Source organism: Podarcis melisellensis (assembly GCF_964234715.1).
Source record: "Podarcis melisellensis genome assembly, chromosome: 2".
NCBI lineage: Eukaryota > Metazoa > Chordata > Lepidosauria > Squamata > Lacertidae > Podarcis > Podarcis melisellensis.
In genome coordinates this window covers 106,007,685-106,030,145 of record NC_138529.1, presented here as the reverse complement: position 1 = coordinate 106,030,145, position 22,461 = coordinate 106,007,685, and the positions used below count along the sequence as shown (strand labels likewise).

At 47.1% G+C, this 22,461-nt stretch overlaps 2 protein-coding genes across 2 annotated transcripts in view; one reads left to right on the top strand and one right to left on the bottom strand.

The window, feature by feature from the left end:
- The first annotated feature begins 3,616 nt into the window (after positions 1-3,616).
- On the top strand, positions 3,617-13,157 carry RACK1 (receptor for activated C kinase 1). Its single transcript, XM_081903176.1, has 8 exons — positions 3,617-3,836; positions 5,750-5,921; positions 6,784-6,931; positions 7,810-7,905; positions 8,535-8,645; positions 10,503-10,643; positions 11,594-11,704; positions 13,013-13,157. The coding sequence occupies exons 1-8, from the start codon at positions 3,728-3,730 to the stop codon at positions 13,076-13,078; spliced, it is 954 nt and encodes a 317-aa protein (XP_081759302.1). The 5' UTR covers positions 3,617-3,727; the 3' UTR covers positions 13,079-13,157.
- Positions 13,158-18,548: 5,391 nt separating this feature from the next.
- LOC309363204 (uncharacterized protein) overlaps positions 18,549-22,461 on the bottom strand; it is a 36,434-nt gene continuing 32,521 nt past the window's right edge. The window contains exon 14 of the mRNA XM_081899310.1: positions 18,549-20,420. Within this exon, the coding sequence (XP_081755436.1) occupies positions 19,897-20,420 (524 nt within the window). The 3' untranslated portion in view covers positions 18,549-19,896. The remainder of the gene's footprint in view (positions 20,421-22,461) is intronic.

The following is a 22,461-nucleotide window of genomic DNA, read 5'->3' as shown; positions in this document are numbered from 1 at the left end:
ACCTACAGGTTAAAGTTTGTATGATTTTATACAAAAATAAAAATTTAATAAAAAAATTAAAAAATCAAGTCACACACTTTATTCAGTTTTCTCTGAACTTCTCCAAAATTTAATGGGCTTTCAAGCCACAAGCATTTAATTTCTCAGTATCGGCACAAAATCCTACTTTGAAACAAAACAGACTTATTTTGTTGGTTAATGAATTTACAAATGGGAGGTAGGAGATAAAACAGACTCTTTTTACCTTATCAACTACAATGAAGTCTTGATCTGCAGTCTCTATTAATGTAAAGGCAAAAAATGTATGTAAGGCTGTTTCTGCCCGGTTTCGAACCGGGGACCTTTCGCGTGTGAGGCGAACGTGATAACCACTACACTACAGAAACCCAGCTGTATGCCTTCTCTGAGCTACTGTGGCTGATTGGGAAAGCATGACTGGTATGAAAGCCATGGCAGTCAAAAGGAATCTGCTGACACATCATTCTTGGGTCTGAGTCACTCTAGTCTCAGTGGGAGTTATTGCCTGTAATTACTGCTAAGACCTTCAGGCTATAAATTGAACTTACTGAGTGTATAGGATTGCAGGCAGAGTTTATTCTCACAGCAGCTCAACAGCATCTACAGCAGCAACATGCATAGATTTGTGTGCAAAAATGTAGAGCATTTAGGTTCTCAAGAACAGGGACTGTGTATTGGTTCAAGTCATAACCTCCAGGTGCCAGGTGCCAAAGGGAAAACAACACTGTGGAGTGATCCTTTGGGAAATCTGAGCCAGATGCCCAGAAACTCTGCTGTATTGGAGGGTAGCATGAGACTTAAAGGTAACGGGACCCCTGACTATTAGGTCCAGTTGTGGCCGACTCTGGGGTTGCGGCGCTCATCTCGCTTTACTGGCCGAGGGAGCCGGCATACAGCTTCCAGGTCATGTGGCCAGCATGACTAAGCCGCTACTGGCGAACCAGAGCAGCACACGGAAACGCCGTTTACCTTCCTGCCAGTACGGTACCTATTTATCTACTTGCACTTTGACGTGCTTTCGAACTGCTAGGTTGGCAGGAGCAGGGACCGAGCAACAGAAGACTTAGCAACCGGAAAATATTACTGCTGCTCTTGATATTATATTAAATATGTGATTTCAACATTTTTACATTGCATTTCTGTTGCTTTTCACTATAGGTCGCGATGATGGTGGTTTTAATAGAAAAACAGGCTATAATCATTAAATCCCCATCATCAATATTTCATGGAAAAATCAGCAAATGCAAGTTAGCAATTGGGGAAAGAGTGGAAAAGAAGGGGGAGATGGGTGTCAACCGGCTGTTGTACTGTATCTAGCTTTGAAAGACGGAGCTATGATTCCATCAATAAAGGATATTAAGTGGGTCAAGAAGGCAGTTTCTGCACACCCTGTACAGAGAAGTGAGGAGCAGATGGGGCTCATCAACCTGGGAAGACTGCCCATCTAGGAGAAGGATGATGCTAAACTTCCACTGCCTTGCAGGATATTTTCAGGAGAAGAAAAGGCTAAGGAGTAAACCCGACACAAATCTAGAGTCCTTAAGATGGTTGGATGACATCTTGTACCCCTCCTTCCAGCAACTCCTGCAGCCAAGCTGGTGCCAAACGTATTGCTGTGGTTTCCTTTTGACCACATCAGCAAGGGGGGGGCGTCTTGTCACCTGGGCAGCCCAGGACCTCCATACACACTGCTCAAGCTTGCGCCCTGGAAAGGTCACTTTGGTGCTGCTTGTGCAGCCGTTTGACTTCACCCCCAGAGGCACACTCCATTGCGTCTCAAGATATATGGACGCCAACAACATCAGCTTTCACAAACCTGGTGCTCCAGCTGGATAGCTCAGTCGGTTTGAGCATAAGACACTTAATCCCAGGGTTGTGGGTTTTGAGCCCCATGTTGGGTGAAAAATTCCTACATTGCAGGGGGCTGGACTAGATGATCCTCATGGACCATTCCAACTCTGATTCCAGATGCTTTGGACTACAGCTCTCAATAGTTAAGGGTCCAAAAACATCTGGAGAGTACAAAGTTGGTGATGGCTGTAGTACATCAAGGCATTTATCATGGAAATGAATGTCATCTTCCTAAGACTTCTGTGGAATTATAATTATGATTTTAATGGATCTCCTGGGAATGCTAAACTAGCCTTGTATTTAGCAACGTGCATATGCAACATGGATTTTCACGCTGGAGAATGAAGGAGTTGGCAAGGGACTAGCAGATTGATTTTCCCCTCAAGTCTACAGCCAGCATGGAAATACAGTGGGAAGCATGGCAGTGAGAGCAACAGAGGGATGGATCCTTCCCTCTCTCCACTTATCCATTTGATTTTTAAAAAGAGAATATTTTTATTGATTGCCCTGTTTTCATAGCAGCCACGGAGGGAGGGGCTGTCAGGCTATTTAGTCCCATAACCAGTTAGGAAAAACAACTACTGCCGTGACTTTTGTGGTCTTATTTACAAGGCTGCTTTAAATGAGCAGAATATTGTCTTTGGTTGAGACTCGGCTGTTGGTTCCTATTCCTTGCCACAAAAGCAGCAGGCAAGTAGTGTGATCTTAGACATACCCAGGGTGACCTTAAACATATTACCTTCCTTGTTAGTCCCACTGAGATAATTGGGACCTGCTTCCTAATAAGTATACTTAAGATTGCTGGAACATATGCAATCAAAAATACACGTGTGGCATTCCCCATGAGGTTCCCAACAACACAAGACTCCCACATCTCACTTCTGGATCCCAACCTTGTATTTGATTTCAGAGATAAAAATATGTAACTGGTTTTTTTTGTCATGATTATATGCCAAACTGAGGCACCATCTGCATCAACAGCCATGGTTTCCCATAAAGAATCCTGGGAGTTGCAGTTTGTTAAGAGTGCCAAGGAGTTGGTAGGAGACTCCATCACCGTGCTACAATTCCTAGCGTGGCTTAACAAACCTTCCCTTTCCCCAGGGAACTGTGGGAATTTATATTATATATATTAATTTATATTATATAAATTTATATTATATATCTTATATTATATATATATATATATATATATATATATATATATATATATATATATATATTAATTTATATTATATATATTAATAATAATATATTATTATTTATATTCTGGTAACCCGCCTTGGCAGAAAGGCGGCATATCAAGGAAGAACCGCTCCCCGCAAATCAGTTGGAGGTGGGCCAGTTCACTGAGCAACGAAGGGCTCGGAATGAGTCTCCCACTAGCATATCTGCCCATTAGCGACCACCATGCTCACGCCGCACGCGCGGACGGAGGAGTCTCGTCGCAAGATATCGCGAGATGTGAAACGCCAGGGCGCCGCCATGTTGGCTGCTGGTGGGGAAGAGGCTGCGGCAAAGAGTCTTTTCTAAGAAGCATGCCGCCGCGTTTCGTACTTATGGATTCGCAGCATTGCGCGTCGCAATTTGCCTCCGCGAGGCTGAGGAAGCGCGGCCCAGCGCAAGGCGCTCCGCCGGGTCGTTCGTACGGTTGACGTGGGGGCCGCCATGTTGCCGTACGTCGGCGCCGGCGCCGCGAGAGGGCGCCGGGAGAGGCTATTTCCGCTTCCGGAAGAGGCTGCCGCTTCCTTTCTCTCCCTGGGCCTCAGCGAGCTGGCAGGTCCGGGCTAAGGGCCGCCGGTGAATCCGCCTCCATCCTCCGCCTGCCGCGGGAGCTCGAGCCTTCTCAGCCGCCGCCATGACGGAGCAGATGACCCTGCGTGGCACCCTGAAGGGCCACAACGGATGGGTGACCCAGATCGCCACTACCCCTCAGTTCCCGGACATGATCCTCTCCGCCTCACGCGGTAACGGAGGGCCCGGCCGGGAGAGACCAACTCGCGAGGCGGCGCGGGGAGGGAAGCGTGGAAGGGGATGGGAGAGACCACCGTGTGATGCGGGGCGGGGGGGGGAGAGAAGCGCCTAGTTGTTGCATGTGAGGTGAAGGACCCGACCATGCAGCCCCATCTACGTGTAATTGGGAATGGGGCATAAGGAGAGAGACAATCACGTGCTGGACAGGGTAAGGGTTTGGGGAGGCTCCCAGGCCCCAAGGGTTTTTTGGGAGGGGGCGATAAGGAGAATAGGAAATCAAATGAATAGCAAGGGGTCAGCCACAGAATCATATGGGTGGGAAGGGACCACGAGGGTCATCTATTCCGACCCCCAGCAATGCAAGAATCTTTTGTCCAATGTGGGGCTCGAACCCGCAACCCTGACATTTAAGAGCGTTATGCTGTAGGCCGTCTCAGCATATTCAGGCAGAAAATGAGGTGTATATAGCAAGGCCCAGCTGCTTCTCTTTCTTCCCAGCCCTGATGATTAAATTTGACATTTGTCTGCTGATCTTGAGGTCTGAAGACATGTCCTGCAATTATGATGGGGCAGGAGAGGATCTGTTCCCGAAAGGGAGCTTTCGGCCTTCAAAGCCAACCAAAAGTGGCCAGGAGCAAGCCTGCAATTCAGGAATAATGAGGCTCTACTGCTGGTCATTCATACTTGTGGGTTAGAGGGGAAGGGCAATGAATTTCCTCCATTAATTAGCAGCTCTAGCTTAGGAGGGACTGATTTCAGGCTTTAATTTCTGTATTGTTAATTTATACCCCATCTTTAAGCAACACACTCAAGTTGGTGTGTGTGGCATCCAGTTTAGTGTCACACCTTCTAAGGCAGGTGAGGCTAAGCAGTTTTGTCACTGGCCCTGTGAGCTTTGTTGCTTAGTGGGGATTTGAACCCCGAGGTCTCTCTGGTCCTAGTCTGACATGTTAACTCGGGGGGGGGGTTAAGCCAAAGTGGTGCTCTGTAGATGTTATTGGACTACAGCTCCCATGATCCCTGATGGTTTGTCCTGTTGGTTGGCACCTCGTGGACATCCTCTGCTCTAACTGCTATACCAGGCACTACATCCTTATCACATTGTTCGTAGGGCAGTTGCTTTCTGAGCCTAGATTATGCCAGCGAGCAACCTATTTGGTGAGGTGAGCCAATGCTAACTTTTATAGCAACTGCTGAAGCCAGAGGAGTCCACAACCCTGGTGAGCAATTGAGGATAGCTTTGTCTGTGATATTAGTGCACCGGTGGGTGTTTAAAAGGGGGTAGTACTGGATACCTCGTATTTGGATCTAGATGCTGAGACCTACAGTTAATTCCTGGTAAAGCTGTAAAAGCTGGGTCATAATTGTGTGTATTTGAAGGCAGTCTCTGGTCTGAGAGGACTTTTCTCTCCAAGGGAATTGTGGTTAGGAACTGCATCGTTTTCATGTGGTTTCAAGTGAGGGCATCTTAAGAGTTTGCAGAAAGCCTTGGCTAGTCACTGAGATGGTAAAGCAGAGTCTGGATTGTAACACTTCAGTATGCAAGTGGGGGCTGGTATAACTTGAGTGCTCCGCCAGCCATCCACTTCCCTTCACATGGAAAACTAGATGTTGGGGAGAAGTATTCTAACCTAGCCATCTCCCTGCAATGCTAGCTTTCTGTGTGCAGGAAAGTGTTTGGCAAGGTGCGTTCAACTAAGCAAGTCCCCACCTCCAGTCTGAAGTGGTACAGTCCAGGCATGACTACTCCCTCACTAGGAACTTGGCCACACACAGTGGAGTGCAGCAGCCTGATTCAGGGAATGAGTAGTAAAGGAATGAGATGCCTCCCGCCCCTCAAGTAATATCTATCTCAGTTTTGAGGAAATCTGTGGAAGAACCATTTGCTATCTTTTTCCTCTTGCAGACAAGACGATCATCATGTGGAAGCTGACTCGGGATGAAACCAACTACGGGATCCCCCAGAGAGCCCTTCGGGGCCACTCCCACTTCGTCAGCGATGTGGTTATCTCCTCAGATGGGCAGTTTGCCCTCTCTGGCTCATGGGATGGCACCCTGCGCCTCTGGGATCTTACCACGTGAGTGTAGATTGGGGAAACAGGGTCTGTGTTGATTGAAAACGATTGTCCTCAGCAGACTGATTATATGTTTCACTCTGCCCAGTTCTCCCGTGGTTTCCCCCTTCTAGGTTTTTATTCCTAGTGCGGTTTCCTGTTTTATCACTGGTTGCTTTGGGATCAGGGTTTTGTGCTTGCTTCCTCCTGTCCCGATGATTAGATCTGACACAATATCTACAGACTCCACTGGGGTTTGATGATACGTCCTGCAATTATGATGGGACACTACAAGAGATTGAGAAAGTGGAAGATTTTCTGTTTTATTGGAAAGGGGAGGGGAAGGGGAAATCAGTTGGAAGGGGACACCTGTTTCTGGCAGGTTTTTGGAATTGCACATTTCCCTATACAGGACATTTCAGGTTGTGTTTGTCATGGTTCCGCAGTGAGGGTGCTGAGAAATTCTCAGATCCTTCATGCCCCTTTCATTTCCCAAAGTTTGGGGAGGGTTATGGACTCGGTTCAGTGTAGATCAAAGGGAAAACCTCTTGTTGCTGGTTTGTTAGTTGCTCACCCTATGAGAGCTGCACAAAGTGGTAGAAGCTCTGCTTCCTTCTCTTTAGGACTCATTGGCTACAGAAATTGGAGTGAGGGACGTGGTCCTGTCTCAACTCCCGGAAAAGTTCAATTGAAGCAGGAGATCCTCTTCGAAAATCAACCTTATGGGCCCTAGGAGGAGATCAAGACCAGAAGGGGAGGGTCTTTGCAGGGGAAGGGGGTTACAGGCGGTAGCATAGCAAGGCAGGGAAAAACGAGATTGGGTCTGAGGGGCTTTTTCTTTCCTGTGTTGCACTGGGTTTGTAATGAAATGACATCTCCCTTTCAGAGGCACCACCACCCGGCGTTTTGTGGGCCACACCAAGGATGTGCTGAGTGTGGCTTTCTCTTCTGACAACCGCCAGATCGTCTCAGGTTCCAGGGACAAAACCATCAAGCTCTGGAACACTTTGGGAGTCTGCAAGTACACTGTACAGGTTAGCCTCTCCTCCCTCCCAGATCTGGGCATTGAATACCACTAAAGTTCACACCCCTTTGTTTTAGATTTTTTAAATATACATCACCCAATCAACTGTGTCCTCTGTGTGGGTTACAAACATAAAATAAATAAAATACAATAAACCGTATTTTAAAAGCAACACCATGATATCATTTAAATGAAGCACCAAATGTACAAAAGCCTTGATGTGCCTTTAGTTGCTGTTCCTCCAGACAGTTGCTGCAGGTGCTCAGAAAAGGGAAAACTTGCACTGCTCAATTCATATTTGTGGAGAAAGGATGGGTTGGATCCTGCTTGGGTCTGAGGGCATACCCTGCGTTTTACATAGAGGTAACATTTTGATCCTACCCTTCCAGTCTCTCCTCCTCCTTCTAGAGGACTGGAGCGGCAACACTAAAAGCCTGATTTCTAGTGCAAACTAAGTATGCTAGTGGGGCAGGCAGTCCTCTTAGCAGTGCCCCTTCTGCAGAGCACAGTTCCCAGCCCAGGATATATATTGGGTGAGGAGATCTCTTGTGTACCCTGATCCCAAGTTGTTAAGGACTTTAATTGCTCACATGTTAACCTCTGCCAATGCTCATGACACTTTATGCCCCAAGGCAAGCTCATGCCCCAAGGAGCTTACAAGCTATAAATTTTGACAGGATGTGGAGACAACAGAAGGCAGGGAAGGGTGGAGGGAGTGGGGAATACATGTGCCAATGCAGTTAGATGTGCTCAAGTTTCCTTATTGATAAGGAGATAGAACTAGGAGGTGACACATGTGCTTCAGTCTTTCAGAATGGTTGTTTCTCTGTAACATCCTGTTACCAGCTTGTACTGAGAGCTGCTATACTTTCTTTTTTCTCCACTCAGGACGAGAGCCACTCAGAGTGGGTGTCCTGTGTGCGCTTCTCCCCCAACAGCAGCAACCCCATCATTGTCTCCTGTGGCTGGGACAAGCTCGTGAAGGTGAGTCGAGGATCAGCCTTAATCCTCAAATCTCTGTCTAGGGCCTCCCCCTGGAAGTGTCTAAATGATGCACAAGCATTCTATTTCCTGTCCTCTCTTTTGATAATCTGGAACCAGCCCTTCAGATCTTCTGGTAGGGAGGGGCAGGATTTTGGAGTACGCTGGAATCTCACCACCTCTCTAGTCATCTAGCGAAGCAAAAGTTCTGAAGCCAAGCCAATGAGGTGTGGAAGGGGGGATTGGAGGGAGAATTGGGGCCACCAGGTCTATCAGATTTGCAGCAGCTTGTAAATAGTAGGGTGGTAGGGTGTTCTCTTGTCCTCTTAGCATAGGTGACTCAATGAGTAATACAGTCTCTTTGTTGGTGCCCCGATTGGAGCAAGAGTAGAATTCTGTTAAGTCAGTCTTGCAAAGAGAGGAGATATATTGGAGGACTGCTCTTTTCACTAAATAGGCCTGCATCAAACAGCCACGTTTTATTATGTATCGGATGTTCAGTTATACTTCTATTAGACAGGCACCGGTTTTGTTAGGCAGGCTGTAAATTTGATCACACGGCAAGAGCTCACACCTTGAGATTAACAGCACCAGCGAATCAGTTTTGAGTCTGTACTCTCCCCATCTTGCAGGTGTGGAACTTGGCTAACTGCAAGCTGAAGACCAACCACATTGGGCACACTGGCTACTTGAACACAGTGACAGTCTCGCCTGATGGCTCTCTGTGTGCTTCAGGTGGCAAGGTAAGTCTCTGTGGCAAGCCTCCCCTCAGGAGGTTGAACCTGTTCAAATGTATAGCCATGCGCCTAAAGCTTACTTGTTCTGACAAACCTTGCCCAGTAAGTCATGTTACCTCCACACACAACCATCTAATAGGATTGTGTATGAGTTCATGAAGTATGGTTTTGCATTGATCTATTTTCTTCATTGAATTTTATCAGTTCTGTGTTATACATTGCTTTAGATACTTTTAATAAAAGACAGTGTTAATAAATAATAAACCAGAGGGGGTGGAGAGGAACTACTTTTCTTCTTTCTCTACACTTCTGCTTATCTGGTAAATCGCGAGGCCTGCCACTATAAAATGGCCAGGTGTGTTGTTTATTAGGGAGAGAGAGAGAGACAGAAGGAAACATGGGCAGTTGCTGTGAACCAGATTTTGCTTAGCTCAAGGTACTTAGGGGGAGTTAGCTCATGGGTGTCGTGTTTTCGCTAGAAGCATCTAACCTAGACTTGTAAAAATTAGTTACTAGTCTGCTAGGGGCATATCCATGCCTGTCATGGAGGGAGGGAGAAGCCCTCTTCCATTTCCAGTAAGGAAATCCAGGATTATAGCTCTGAAATGAAATGCATTCTTCCTTTTCACCAGCCTTCTAGTTGCTGACAGAGGGGAGTTAGAGCTGAGGGTCAGTCAGTCTTACCTGCACAGCTACTACAACAGGAACACAGGGAGCTGCCTTAGACAGAGTCAGACCGTTGGTCTGTCTCGCTCAGTGTCATGCATGCTGAGTGGCAGCAGCTCTTCGTGCAATGGTTCTTTTTCGGCCCTAGCTGGAAGATACTGGGGACTGAGTCTAGGAGCTTCTGCATGAGAGCAGGTGCTGTACCACTGGGCTATGCCGTTTCCCTGAATCGATGGAGAACCTCAGGCTTGGGGGCCAAATATGGTCCTCTGGATCCTTCTCAGGCCACACTTGCCACTGCCATTTATCTGCTAAGCATGGTCCTCTTTGTGATGTAGAAATGGGTATCTCTGCGTAGCAGGTGGCAGTTACAGAAACAAGGCACAGCTTCCTCAGCTCTTCTACGTATCGATCAGGGGGGCTTTTTTCCAGCCCAAGGAATGCTGTCCCTTCTGCTGATAACGTAGGGAGTGTGGCATCAAAACTGTTAAAAAACAGTTCTGGAGTTTGTATTGTGGACATATCCTCAGAATAGACTGCAGAAATAACTTTCTCATTAACAGCAATCTAGGAGCAGAGGAAGCTTCGCAGGCTAATTTAGAATTGTAGAGTTGGAAGGGATCTAGTCCAACCCCTCTGCATTGCCAGAGGCTTCAACCATCCTCTGCTTTAAAACCTTCAAGGAAGGAGGAGATCTCATTTTTGGGGAGGTTTTGATCTACATGAAATCATGCTTTTAAATGGAGTATGTGAGCAAGATGCCCTATAAGCTGCTGCCCCCTTTTCTTCTGCTTTGCTCAGTGCTCTTGCTTGCTTAGTGACATTTAGCACTTTACCATCCTGTCGAGATCTAGTCAGAGAATCCTGACTGTGCTGTGATGAAACTTACACATGCCATCTGACTTACTACCATGCGGATACTCAGAGGCTGTTTCTGAGCTGTCAAACATTGGGTGGGAGATATGTTGCTTTGGAGAATGGTTCCTTTCCCCCCACCCTTGACAATTTCTGTTTGAGGGACAGAGGGTGCATTAATTAATAAGTTAAATGCCACAGCTTTTTAAGGGCCTTGAGTAGATGCTGGGAGGAATGGGGAGACTCAGACGCATTAAGATTCGCAGCCTACTGCCCTTTTCCTTTGCAAAATCATTTGGACTTGGGGGCTTTAAATCTAATGTCTGCTTTCTTCCACCGCAGGACGGCCAGGCTATGCTGTGGGACTTGAATGAAGGCAAGCACCTGTACACCCTGGATGGTGGAGACATCATCAACGCCTTATGCTTCAGCCCCAACCGCTACTGGCTGTGTGCAGCCACTGGACCCAGCATCAAGATATGGGTAAGCTAAGAGCTTGATGTTGGCTGTTGAGGGTTTGGGAAGAACAGAGGAGATTAACTCTTCTCCCAGCCTGAGTCTTGTTTTCCCTGTCAGAATTAAGTTGGTGTTCCCTTGACATTTCTTCCTTGGCAGTCCTGGGAGAGTCATGTTAGGCTGCAGCTGAAGTTCCTTGAATTTATAGTTTGAGCTTCTGAGATTTTAGCAGGCCAGAGCAGGATGTTCAGGGGTCAGGCTGGCATAGCTCCTTATATGGTAAAAACAAACTTAAGTTATGCAAAGCATTGTACACAAATTAATTTGTATAGGCTGCGGAATGTGCCTTTCTTTGGCAGATAATTACTGTTTCAAGGCTAAATGTGGTTTTCTCATTCTGCCGTCTAAAGAGCAAGGGGCCTTTCTCTTAATGTCAGTGTGCAGAAGATTCAGTTGCCTGGATGTCTCCTGCTCCCTGCAACTTCTCATTTTTTGAACAGAAGATGCAAATCTAATTGTGGCTGAATGTGTCTGCATACTTTTATTCCAAGTTAAAATCTGAACTGCCACGGTGGTAGAGGATACAGACATTCTTACTTATGAAGAACTAGCCTTTCTGGTAAGAGATCTGGTACTTGGCAAGCAGGCAGATAGTAGCCGTGATGATATTCAGGGGGTTGGTCTAGATGACTGTTAGGACCCACCCAAATCTACAATTCTGTGAAGCAGAGAAGGAGCAACAGCTACCAGTGGCGATGGAAGGGTGATTTCAGGCTTGAGAGTGAGGGGACTGACGTGCTGTGATGAAACACACTATGCCGTCTGATTTTGCTTCCGTGTGGAAAACCAGAGGCTGTTTCTGAGCCTGTTGCCCAAACTTCATACAGCATGCAAATAGGTGGAAATTGAACAAAACGTTCGGTCTCGAAGTCGGCAACTCCCATTTGACCATCTAACCCCTGCTTTCTTACCATCAGGACCTGGAAGGCAAGATCATTGTGGATGAGCTCAAGCAGGAAGTGATCAGCACCAGCAGCAAGGCGGAGCCACCCCAGTGCACCTCATTGGCCTGGTCTGCTGACGGACAGGTAAGAACCAGGCTGTGCAATCAATCAATCTTCATTGCGGTCAAAGACCAGACAGCAAAGCTAACCAAAACAACTGCCGCAACCACATAAAGAAGCGGATGTAATTAAAAATCCCCTATAAACTTATTTACATTAAAAATATCACTCCTTCAGCTAAAATCTGTATTCAGGAGATTAAAACCAGCAGTCCTTGTTGCTATAAAACAGCATTTCGCAGCAGGCTGTGCAAGATGCCCAGAGGGCCGTGCAGGAAGTTAAAAAGAGTCTGCATTTTTGAGCTTCCGCCTTTGCCATACAAGGCTTGTGGCGTGTTTGGGTTTTCTTGAGGAACCAGAACTTTTCACCCCAACTGCAGCTGACAGTGTCTCCTGATCAGCACTTGAAGGGCAACCAAGGGAAGAGGTTTTAGCAGTGCTGCAGCTAATCCTAGTTTCCTGGGCTCCTAAAAATTTGACACCGACACTCGCCTTGAGGTTTTTTCCAGTCAGATTTGTTATGTATAAAATACATAGATGCACTGCCCAAGAAGACTGCCCCTTATTTGAACTGACAGATACACGGTGTATTGTCTTAAGATGTGAAGATGAGGGGAATGGCCCTGCAGCCATGCTTTTGGTAGCTGTCTTCCCTTATTCTGCCCCAGGGAAATTAGGCACTGCCTGATTAAAGTATGCAAGTTGTGGAGTTTGAGGGAATGACAGCTGACCTGGCAAAGCGGGAATATTCAGGAGCGAGTTTCCCCCCTGGCAAATTTTTCATTTCTCATTTACAACTCCACTTACACAGCGGAGAGTGATCAAATTTTATCCCTTCTGGTCTTCCTGTGGGCTGGATACTTCTCATCCCCCAATACAATAAAAAGTGGACACCTTGGGTTTGTCACAACCTGCTGTTCATTCATTCAAGGCATTTTTACCCTGCTATTCAGCCGTAAGCAAATGTCAGAGCAGCTTGCAGATCACTAAGGAAGACTCTGTAAGCCTGGGGTCAGGAGGTACCTAAAAAGATAGGACACTAAAGGAGAATGTGATTGGTAAAATGATCTTGGTTACATGTGCATCTAATGAACAGCTGTCTAGAGAAGCTCAAGCAGAGGAGGTTCCAGAAATTGCTGTGCCAATGTGGGGTAGCCCTGCCTCTTCTTCCCCCCCCCCTTCTGCTGCATCCTGAGGAACCTGGCTTCTCAGCAAAGTCTCCCATTGACTTTCTATCCAACAGTTGGTTCATGCAAAGTGATTGTTGCTGCCTTGTCAAAAAGCTGTCGCCCAGTCGCTTCCTAACACTGTTTCTCCCTCTCTGTTCCATCAGACTCTGTTTGCCGGCTACACGGATAACCTTGTGCGCGTCTGGCAGGTCACCATCGGGACCAGATGAGATAGTGCAGTTGACCACAAGGCACAGACATATAATTATGTACAAAACAAAAACAATAAACTTTTTGTGCTGAACGTTATCACTGTGTCCTGCTTCTCCCCCCCCCCCCTCCAAACATATACTTGGAAAATGAGAGTCGCTATTCACTTACCTGTTTTTTACAGGCATCTCTCCCAACCCACTGCTGAATTAACACTCAGCTGATGGAAGCTGCCATCGCTTCAACCAGGAATAAAACACCTTGTCCCCTTAGATCAGGAATGACAAACCTGTGCGCCAGGGGCAACCCAGAAACTGCAAGGAGTAGACCAAAGATCCCTGCAAACCTCAGTCAGATCTCGGTGCTGAGATGGGGTGATAAAATCCTCTACAGAACTCTTTAGAGATGAAGAGTAAAAAGCACCATATTCCCCACCAGGGTGGATTTAAATCATCAGTAAGACTTGATTTAAATCATTTTTTTACAGAAAGACTTCATTTTTTGGAATAATAAATTTTCAGAGTATTTACAGTTACATCAAACATTACTGATTTGGTTAAACTATTGGAAATACAGATAATTATGAAATTACTGTGTGGCTTAATAAGTTGACTGTTTATATTTGCAGAACTTTATTGGAAGTAGAAAAATAATCACTTCCTTAACCATTTAAACAATTTATTTAACTAAAGCAATAACATTATAGCATATGTATCCATGTTTGTTAGGGGACGCAGGTGGCGCTGTGGGTTAAAGCCTCAGTGCCTAGGACTTGCCGATCGAAAGGTCGGTGGTTCGAATCCCTGCGGCGGGGTGCGCTCCCGCTGCTCGGTCCCAGCGCCTGCCAACCTAGCAGTTCGAAAGCACCTCCGGGTGCAAGTAGATAAATAGGGACCGCTTACCAGCGGGAAGGTAAACGGCGTTTCCGTGTGCGGCTCTGGCTCGCCAGAGCAGCGATGTCACGCTGGCCACGTGACCCGGAAGTGTCTCCGGACAGCGCTGGCCCCTGGCCTCTTAAGTGAGATGGGCGCACAACCCCAGAGTCTGGCAAGACTGGCCCGTACGGGCAGGGGTACCTTTACCTTTACCTTTATCCATGTTTGTTAACTGATGTGGTTAAACAGTTTTTTTTAAAAAAAACCCAGACTGAGTTTTAGCACATATGAAAAACTAAAACAAATCCGATGGCCTTCGGACTATAATGTAACTTGAATAGAAAACGATCTTTAGAAAGATTTTTCCTCCAAAAGCATTTTATTTTAAAAATCCGATTTAAAAAATATATAAATCATTGATTTTTATCCACCCTGTTCCCCACCCCACAGCCCAACCACTGGGGAGGACTTGGTAAGCCCTGTCTTCCTGCCCGAGTGTGTTATGCCTGCAAGTGCAGGTCTGCTTGGTGTGTATGTATAGGGAGGCTGCATGTGTTTTTGTGCATGTATACATACATCAGCCACATGTTCATTTGGCCCTTGGACTGAAAAAGGTTGCCTACCTTTGCCTTGAGGGTGACAGCTGTCTCGGACGTCAACGTGCCTGTCTCGGACAAGAGATTCCAAGCTTATTCCTTGAAGGCCCGTGCAACTCAAGACAACTTGCATGGTTTGTTTTGTTTGTTTTAAAATACCTTGTTACTAAAGCCCTGTTCAAACCCAGCTGCTTCTGTACTGCATCAAACATTTTGCAGCCAATCACAGAAGCATCGGCACTAGAACAGGGAAGCTGGATTGTATGGGTCTTAAAGAACATGAATACGGTTTTCCTTGGATACAAAAATCTTAAAAGGAAGGGTATGATGCTCATACTGGGTCCAGTATTCAAAAACCAGTGACAAATGCATCATAAGATCAGTGGTGGTTTTGAGACTTAAGAAAAAGGTCACAGGCAAGTGAAAGAGAAAATGATGATTTCAATTACCTTCGCAGAGACTGCATATGGACATTGTGAAAGTAGTGTTGCTTAGAAAAAGTTGGTTTCCAAGGGAGACTCCATTGAGTCAAATTTGAGGTTATTTTGAAACAGAGCTCAGGTTTCTGCAATGGATCGGGATGCTGGTATGTGCAGCTTATGCAGGATAAGAGAGCTTCCTTTGCAAAAAGGAAGTGTATTATTGCCCAGTATGTTTAAAAACAAAAAAACCCCAAAGCAACCTCCTTTAAATATATCAGAAGCAAGAAATCAGAATAAAGGAAAACTATTAAAGCAGGTTGGGAAGACTGCAGGAAGCTCAGAGTTTTATGCTGCTAAAAAAACCCCAGTGTGTTTCCAAAGAGCATGGGTAGGCAAACTAAGGCCTGGGGGCTGGATCCAGCCCAATAGCCTTCTAAATCCGGCCCACAGATGGTCTGGGAATCAGAGTGTTTTTACATGAGTAGAATGTGTCCTTTGATTTAAAATACATCTTTGGTTTATTTGTGGGGCATAGGAATTCATTCTTCCCCCCCCCCAAAAAAATATAGTCTGGCCCCCCACAAGGTCTGAGGGACGGTGGACCGGCCCCCTGCTGAAAAAGTTTGCTGACCCCTGCCAAAGAGGGTCAACAACATAGCAGCAAATGAGATTTAGTGTTAAGTTAGGACACACACGGGTGGAACATGCCAAATTGCCACTGATAGTAACTGCTGGTGGAGACCCTAACTAGCCAAGAAATCTTCAGAGTTGTGGCAGAAAACTCAATGCAACCATTAATTCAACGCAGAGCTGCAGTGAAACAAAGTCCATGCTTTTGGGATTATGACAGACTGATATAAAATGGTCAGTATCACGTTGCCTTATGTAAATCAATCATCCTGTCATGGTTCTGAACACTGCCGAGACCGACCACAAACTAAGAAAGGATAGGATGAAGTTGCTCCACTTGCGCAATGGAACTTCTCATCCCTGCACACCCTCCCAAAATCTGGTTTGGGGGTTGGGAAAAACCCAGAACAGTTTAGTTGGAGGTGGTGCAGGGGGACTTGTAGATGTGGCCTCCTGTGTTGTTTTGGGCAGCAACGAGACCTCCCCGGGGTGCAAGCCTGGGCAGTCTGTATGGAAGTCCTGGGCTGCCTAGATAAGACCAGACCCTTCCCTCAGCCTTGCTGCTGTGCTCCAAAGGAAAGCACAGCAAGATGTTTAGCAGCAGCTTGGCTGCAGCAGTTGCCAAAAGGAAGCATACAAGACACCAGCCTTAGGGGCTTCACTCCAGATTTGTGTGTCTCCCGAAGATATCCCACAAGGCAGAAGAGCTTTGGGCTCAGCTTCTGTGGTCATTACTGGGCCTTAAAAAAAAAAAGAACCAGGTCTCTCTTATGTATTAATTTCTGCAGTGTCAGCTGTCTTTGAGGGTTATTGTCAGGCAGAATGTAAACACTTTAATATGGCAATTGTAGATATAATACAGTGGTACCTCAGGTTAAGTACTTAATTCGTTCCGGAGGTCCATTCTTAACCTGAAACTGTTCTTAACCTGAAGCACCACTTTAGCTAATGGGGCCTCCCGCTGTCGCCGTGCTGCTGCTGCACGATTTCTGTTCTCATCCTGAAGCAAAGTTCTGAGGGACTACCGTATTTTTCGCACCATAGGGCGCATCAGACCATAGGGTGCACCCAATTTTTTGGGGGGGGAAATAAAGGGGGAAAAATTATTTCCACCCCAGGCGCGGGGCTGGGGCGGGGGAAGCTCGAGCTTCCCCCGACCCCAGCCCCCAAACAGGCAAGTCTCCGCAAGCCGAGGGAGCGCTCCGGCTGCTTGCGGAGAGGTCTGCGAAGCCTGAAGAGCGTGAGGGGTCGGTGCGCACCGACCCCTCTCACTCTCCAGGCTTCAGCGAAAGCCTGCATTCGCACCATAGGACGCACACACATTTCCCCTTCATTTTTGGAGGGGAAAAAGTGCGTCCTATGGTGCGAAAAATACGGTATTTCTGGGTTAGCGGAGTCTGTAACCTGAAGCGTATGTAATCTGAGGTACCACTGTAATAATAATAATAATAATATTTGTACCCCGCCAATCTCGCAGGGTTTCCTCAGCCACTCTGGGCGGCTTCCAACAAAGATTAAAAATACATTAAAAAGTCACACATTAAAAGCTTCCCTGAACAGGGCTGCCTTCAGATGTCTTCTAAAAGTCGGGTAGTTGTTGTTCTCTTTGACATCTGATGGGAGGGCGTTCCACAGGGCGGGTGCCACTACCGAGAAGGCCCTCTGCCTGGTTCCCTGTAGCTTTGCTTCTCGCAGTGAGGGAACTGCCAGAAGGCCCTCAGTGCTGGACCTCAGATATTTTCTGAAATCTCCCTCACTAACATGACTGTGGGATCAGAGTGATTTAAAACTTTAGAAAGGTTTTTTGTTTTTGTTTTTTTGAGAGGGGGACAAGTAAAAATGCACTCCGGCTATTGGCATACATTTGGGGATTTCCTAGCCCAATCCAGCAGCCATATCTATACACACACAGTGCCTGTCAGATCACTAGCTTGGAAGAAGGAAACAGAAGGACCTCTTCCCCAGATCCTTCCTGCATCCATGGTGACAATGCCAATGATGTGGCTAGGGCTAAAAGCACTCTACCGACAGCTAGAAAGGAATACATGTTTTCCATACCAGCAGGTCCCAGTTCCAGATAAGGCTGGGAGACCCTGGGAGACAATATAGTGCAGCAGCCTGACTTACCATAAGGCAGTTTCCCATCTTCCCTATACAGGGGTACCTCAGGTTACATAAGGGACACAGGTGGCGCTGTGGGTTAAAGCCTCAGTGCCTAGGACTTGCCGATCAAAAGGTCGGCGGTTCGAATCCCTGCTGCGGGGTGCGCTCCCGCTGCTCGGTCCCAGCGCCTGCCAACCTAGCAGTTCGAAAGCACCTCCGAGTGCAAGTAGATAAATAGGGACCGCTTACCAGCGGGAAGGTAAACGGCGTTTCCGTGTGCAGCTCTGGCTCGCCAGATGCAGCTTTGTCACGCTGGCCACGTGACCCGGAAGTGTCTTCGGACAGCGCTGGCCCCTGGCCTCTTAAGTGAGATGGGCGCACAACCCCAGAGTCTGTCAAGACTGGCCCGTACGGGCAGGGGTACCTTTACCTTTACCTTTACAGGTTACATACGTTTCAGGTTACAGACTCCGCTAACCCAGAAATAGTAACTCGGGTTAAGAAATTTGCTTCAGGGTGAGAACAGAAATCGTGCTCCGTTGGCGCAGCGGCAGCAGGAGGCCCCATTAGCTAAAGTGGTGCTTCAGGTTATGAACAGTTTCAGGATAAGAATGGACCTCCGGAATGAATAAAGTACTTAACCCGAGGTACCACTGTATAGACACTTCCTCCCTCCCTCTCTGGGGGGGGGGGGAGAGAGAGAGAAGTGTTGCCATATTTCAAGAAGTAAAAACCAGGATACCCCGTGCTTTTCTTAGGAAGACCCAGAGGTTGTATGGCAGCCCTAAGAGAAAAGGAACACACCACACCATGCCATTTCCCCCCATCCATTTTCAATATTTGAACAGACCATAAACACAAGAGTTCACTTGTAGAATTGTATTTATTTACTCAACTTTTCCCAAAAAACTAGATCTCCATTGTAAGTCTTTTTTACATATATAGCGAAAAATAGTTCAAAAGGAGCTCTGTAATGCCAAAAAGAATTGAGGGGGTGGGGGGACCAACACATAACAGCTGGCACAGCTAAGGCCTCCAGTGTCTTGCAGTCAGGAGAGAAGAGGCTCCACACTGCAGATCCTGGGGCGTGACAGGAAAAAGCAATTAAAAATAAGTTAATTAAGTCCTACAAGGGTGAGGGGTGTGTGAGGCAACAGTGATGAAGTTTGATCACCAAAGCTCCTAGTGGGATTACATTCATCCCAAGAGCCACAGCACTCCAATGGTGCCCCCAGAAAATAACAACCACCCTTGGACCTGTCATTTCTCCACCCCCACCTCCAAAATGGCAGTTATATCTATCTTTCTATCTCACTAGTAGTATTGATGAATACCTCCCTCCAGGTAAAAGAGATGGGGATAACATAAAGGAAAGAGGGACAAACCACACCTGGAACAGAGGGGCAAAACTGGCTCCTATGCGTTCCATAAAAATAAAATGAAATCTGATGTGTGTGTAAACAGGAGATGCAAAACAGGAGATCATCAGGGGACAAGACACTGAGGAAGTTGAAGAAGGAACCATACCCGAACAGGAAACCAGGCGGGACAGTTCTGTGTAGAGTTGAATTTAGATGTACTCACCACTATATTAGGTGGTTTCAGGAGGTGACTGGTGCCTTGGGACAGCAAGGCAGGGGGACGGGGGTGGGGTGGGGGGAGAGAATGAATTGATTCACAGCATGGACTGGATACAGCTCCAAGAAAATGTTGGGACTAGCTATCTTGCCTGGGCACCCAAAGTTAACACAATCCACAAGACCTGAGTGCCTGGCGTAAGACAGTTCAAGTGCCTTTGGAATGTCAAAGACGAACCTCCGACTACTCAGCCACCACGAGAACCACATGCCTCAATTCGCCAGAGAGATCCAGGTCCCAGAGATCCTGGAGGACAGGAGGAAAGAGAACCCCACGGGGGAAGAGAAAGAGATTCTTGCTAGGATGGAAGTGAGCCAAAGGAAAGAATTAAAAATTTATCTGACTGAGCACCAAAAAAAGGTTATCTGTGCAATAATAGATGTATGGAAGTGGGGGTGGGAATCCCTGCTCAGAGCGAACCCACAAGAAGACAGCAAGGTAAGGAATCCTCCAAGGTCCAACACTGAAACAGACCAGGGATCTTGTCAGGGTCAATCTGCTGTGACAGGAGGATTTATCGCTAGGGAAGGGGGGTTGCATTTAGCTACGTGCAAGAGAAACAGCATCAACCGTATCAATTGCAGATTTTGATGCGGGTCCCCTTAGAAAGAATGCGGAAGAAGGGGAAGATGCGCTCGCGGAACGAGGCGTTGAAGGTATGGATATGGCCCATGCTCTCGGCATTGTAGAAGCTCAGCTGGCCCCGTTCATAGTCCAGGAAGACGCAGAAGCGGCGGAGCTTCTCAGATGGGGAAAGGGAGGTCTGCTCAGTGGTCGTCAGAGCCTGGTACTTCTTGCCATTGGTCCCCACGCACCAGATCTCGCGTTTCTGGTGGGAGCCGCCGCCGGCGGACTTCTCTTTGCGCCGGGCCGATTCGCGGGCCACCCCCACAGCCCACCCCCGACGGCCCCCCACCTCCACTTCCCAGTAGTGGCGGCCGTAGGTGAAACCCTGCAAGGCCAGAACGCAGTAGTCGGAGTCGAAGCGCTTGGGGCTGTCGGGCAGGTCCCGCCAGCGCTCTCCCAGCCGGACGCCGAGGCAGTCCGAGGAAACGGTGAGGCGCGGGTGGGCCGTCTCGGGGTCCAGAATCAATTCAGCTGCAGGAAAGAGAGAGAAAGAGATCAAGAAAACAAAGCGCTTAAAAAAGGAGGTTGCTCATTTGGTTCCGTATACATTTAGTAGGCTCCAAGCATGGAATTACTCCGATTCACAGCCTGCCTTATTCAAATGGCTCAGGGCAGGTTAATAGCAGAAGTTACTCTCAAGAATTGAATGGAACCATGTCCTTAAGTAGGGATCTGGCATGGCAGTGGTTTTAATTCAGCAGTTTCTAGCTCACGGGGATGGTAATAACCGTTTTAGTTTATTATGCAAATACGCAGGAAGTCTTTAAAATAGGAGTGGTCAAGTGGCAGCTCAAGATTTACACCCTATGCAAAATTAAAATCTTTCATTTGCTCAATTACACACATGCAACATGCCCTACTTCGGCCTTGGCATATTTTACACGACAGATTGGCCTCTGCTCATTCCCATACAACATAATCGATGTTTTAGGGACGCGGGTGGCGCTGTGGTCTAAATCACTGAGCCTCTTGGGCTTGCTGATCAGAAGGTCAGCACTTTGATTCCCTGTGCTTTCATTGCTCTGTCCCAGCTCCTGCCAACCTAGCAGTTCGAAAGTACACCAGTGCAAGTAGATAAATAGGCACTGCTGCAGGGGGAAGGTAAACAGTGTTTTCGTGTGCTCTGGTTTCTGTCACGGAGTCCCACTACGCCAGAAGCAGTTTAGTCATGCTGGCCACATGACCCGGAAAGCTGTCAGTGGACCTTGGCCTGAAAGCAAGATGAGCACCGCAACCCCATAGCCGCCTTTCACTCGACTTAACTGTCCAGGGGTCCTTTACCTTTATACTTTAAGGAATGTCTTATGAGAGCAGAACCACAGCGTAAAAAGTGGTTTTCCAAGCTCTAGAATTTCACCAGTTCATATAGAATGAGAAGGAGGGGAAATCAATAAAGACATAGCCCTAGCACACCAGCCTAGTAGTGGTCAGCTTCCCACTCAGGGCAACTCTGATATGTCAGAGTATGAAATTCTGATGGCGAGTGGAAAGAAGCTCCTATCTATATTGGTGTTCCCAAAGCTTTAACCATAAAGATGGTGAATCAGCACTGATATGATAGCCGATACAGGGCAGAAGCTTATGGAATAATCCTATGTCCCAGACTACCCAGTGAGCTAATGGTCATGGCGAAACTTCCTGGTTTTCAGTTCAGTCTCTTTACCACTGTGCTGCACTAGCTCCAAAAGTCAATCTCAGTGCTTTTGTCTTTTCATAGAACTGCAGAGTTGGAGGGGATTGGGGGGGGGGCATCTAGTCCAATGAAGGAATATTTTGCCCAACGTAGGGCTCAAACTCACAACCCTGAGGGCAAGAGTCTCCTGCTCTGCCAACTGAGCTATACTGCAAAAGCCTTTTCTTTTGAAGGTTCCACTGCTCTCCCTCTCTCCCACACTATTATCCCGCCCCCCTCTTCCATTCCCACCTCCAAACTCCCATTGCAACAGCCACCTTCACCCCTTTTCACCAGAACTTTCCCCTCTCTTCAGTGCATCTGAATACGATATGATACGATACTCTTTATTGTCATTGACCCATACAGAACGAAATTGAAAAATCTCAATAAGACATTCAAAACCCAACAAGCCTGCTATCCCAGCTATCCCAACCAGAATGAATGAATGAATGTTTATCACTACGGCCAAACAGCACAGTAGAACCAGAATTTCAGTGCAAACACCAAAACGGTCAAAGTGGAATTCACCAGACAACATGCCAATTAAAAAGATCTAAAGTATGTACTTCAGTACATCTTTCCCAGAACCTCCTTGTTCTGAGCCTCCCACTTACACCACAGTTATTCTCCTACTCACACAGGCCGCTGATCATTCCCAGCCTCCCTCTTTTCTCCCCGCTCAACAGTCTATAAGCCCCTCTAGGCAAGGGTATCTCTCCAGAATGAGATGCTTCCTGCAATTTGTTAAGGCAACTGCACAAAAGCAATTCCTAACCTCCATATAGCGTGGGATAGACAGCAGCCCTACATGAGGCAAAGGAAAGTCCCTCCACATCC

Bases quoted from the DNA above. Each gene is read 5' to 3' on its own strand.
- RACK1 (XM_081903176.1), top strand. From the start codon at position 3,728: ATGACGGAGCAGATGACCCTGCGTGGCACCCTGAAGGGCCACAACGGA. The intron at 3,837-5,749 runs GTAACGGAGGGC...TTCCTCTTGCAG, and splicing joins GATCCTCTCCGCCTCACGCG to ACAAGACGATCATCATGTGG. The intron at 8,646-10,502 runs GTAAGTCTCTGT...CTTCCACCGCAG, and splicing joins TGTGTGCTTCAGGTGGCAAG to GACGGCCAGGCTATGCTGTG.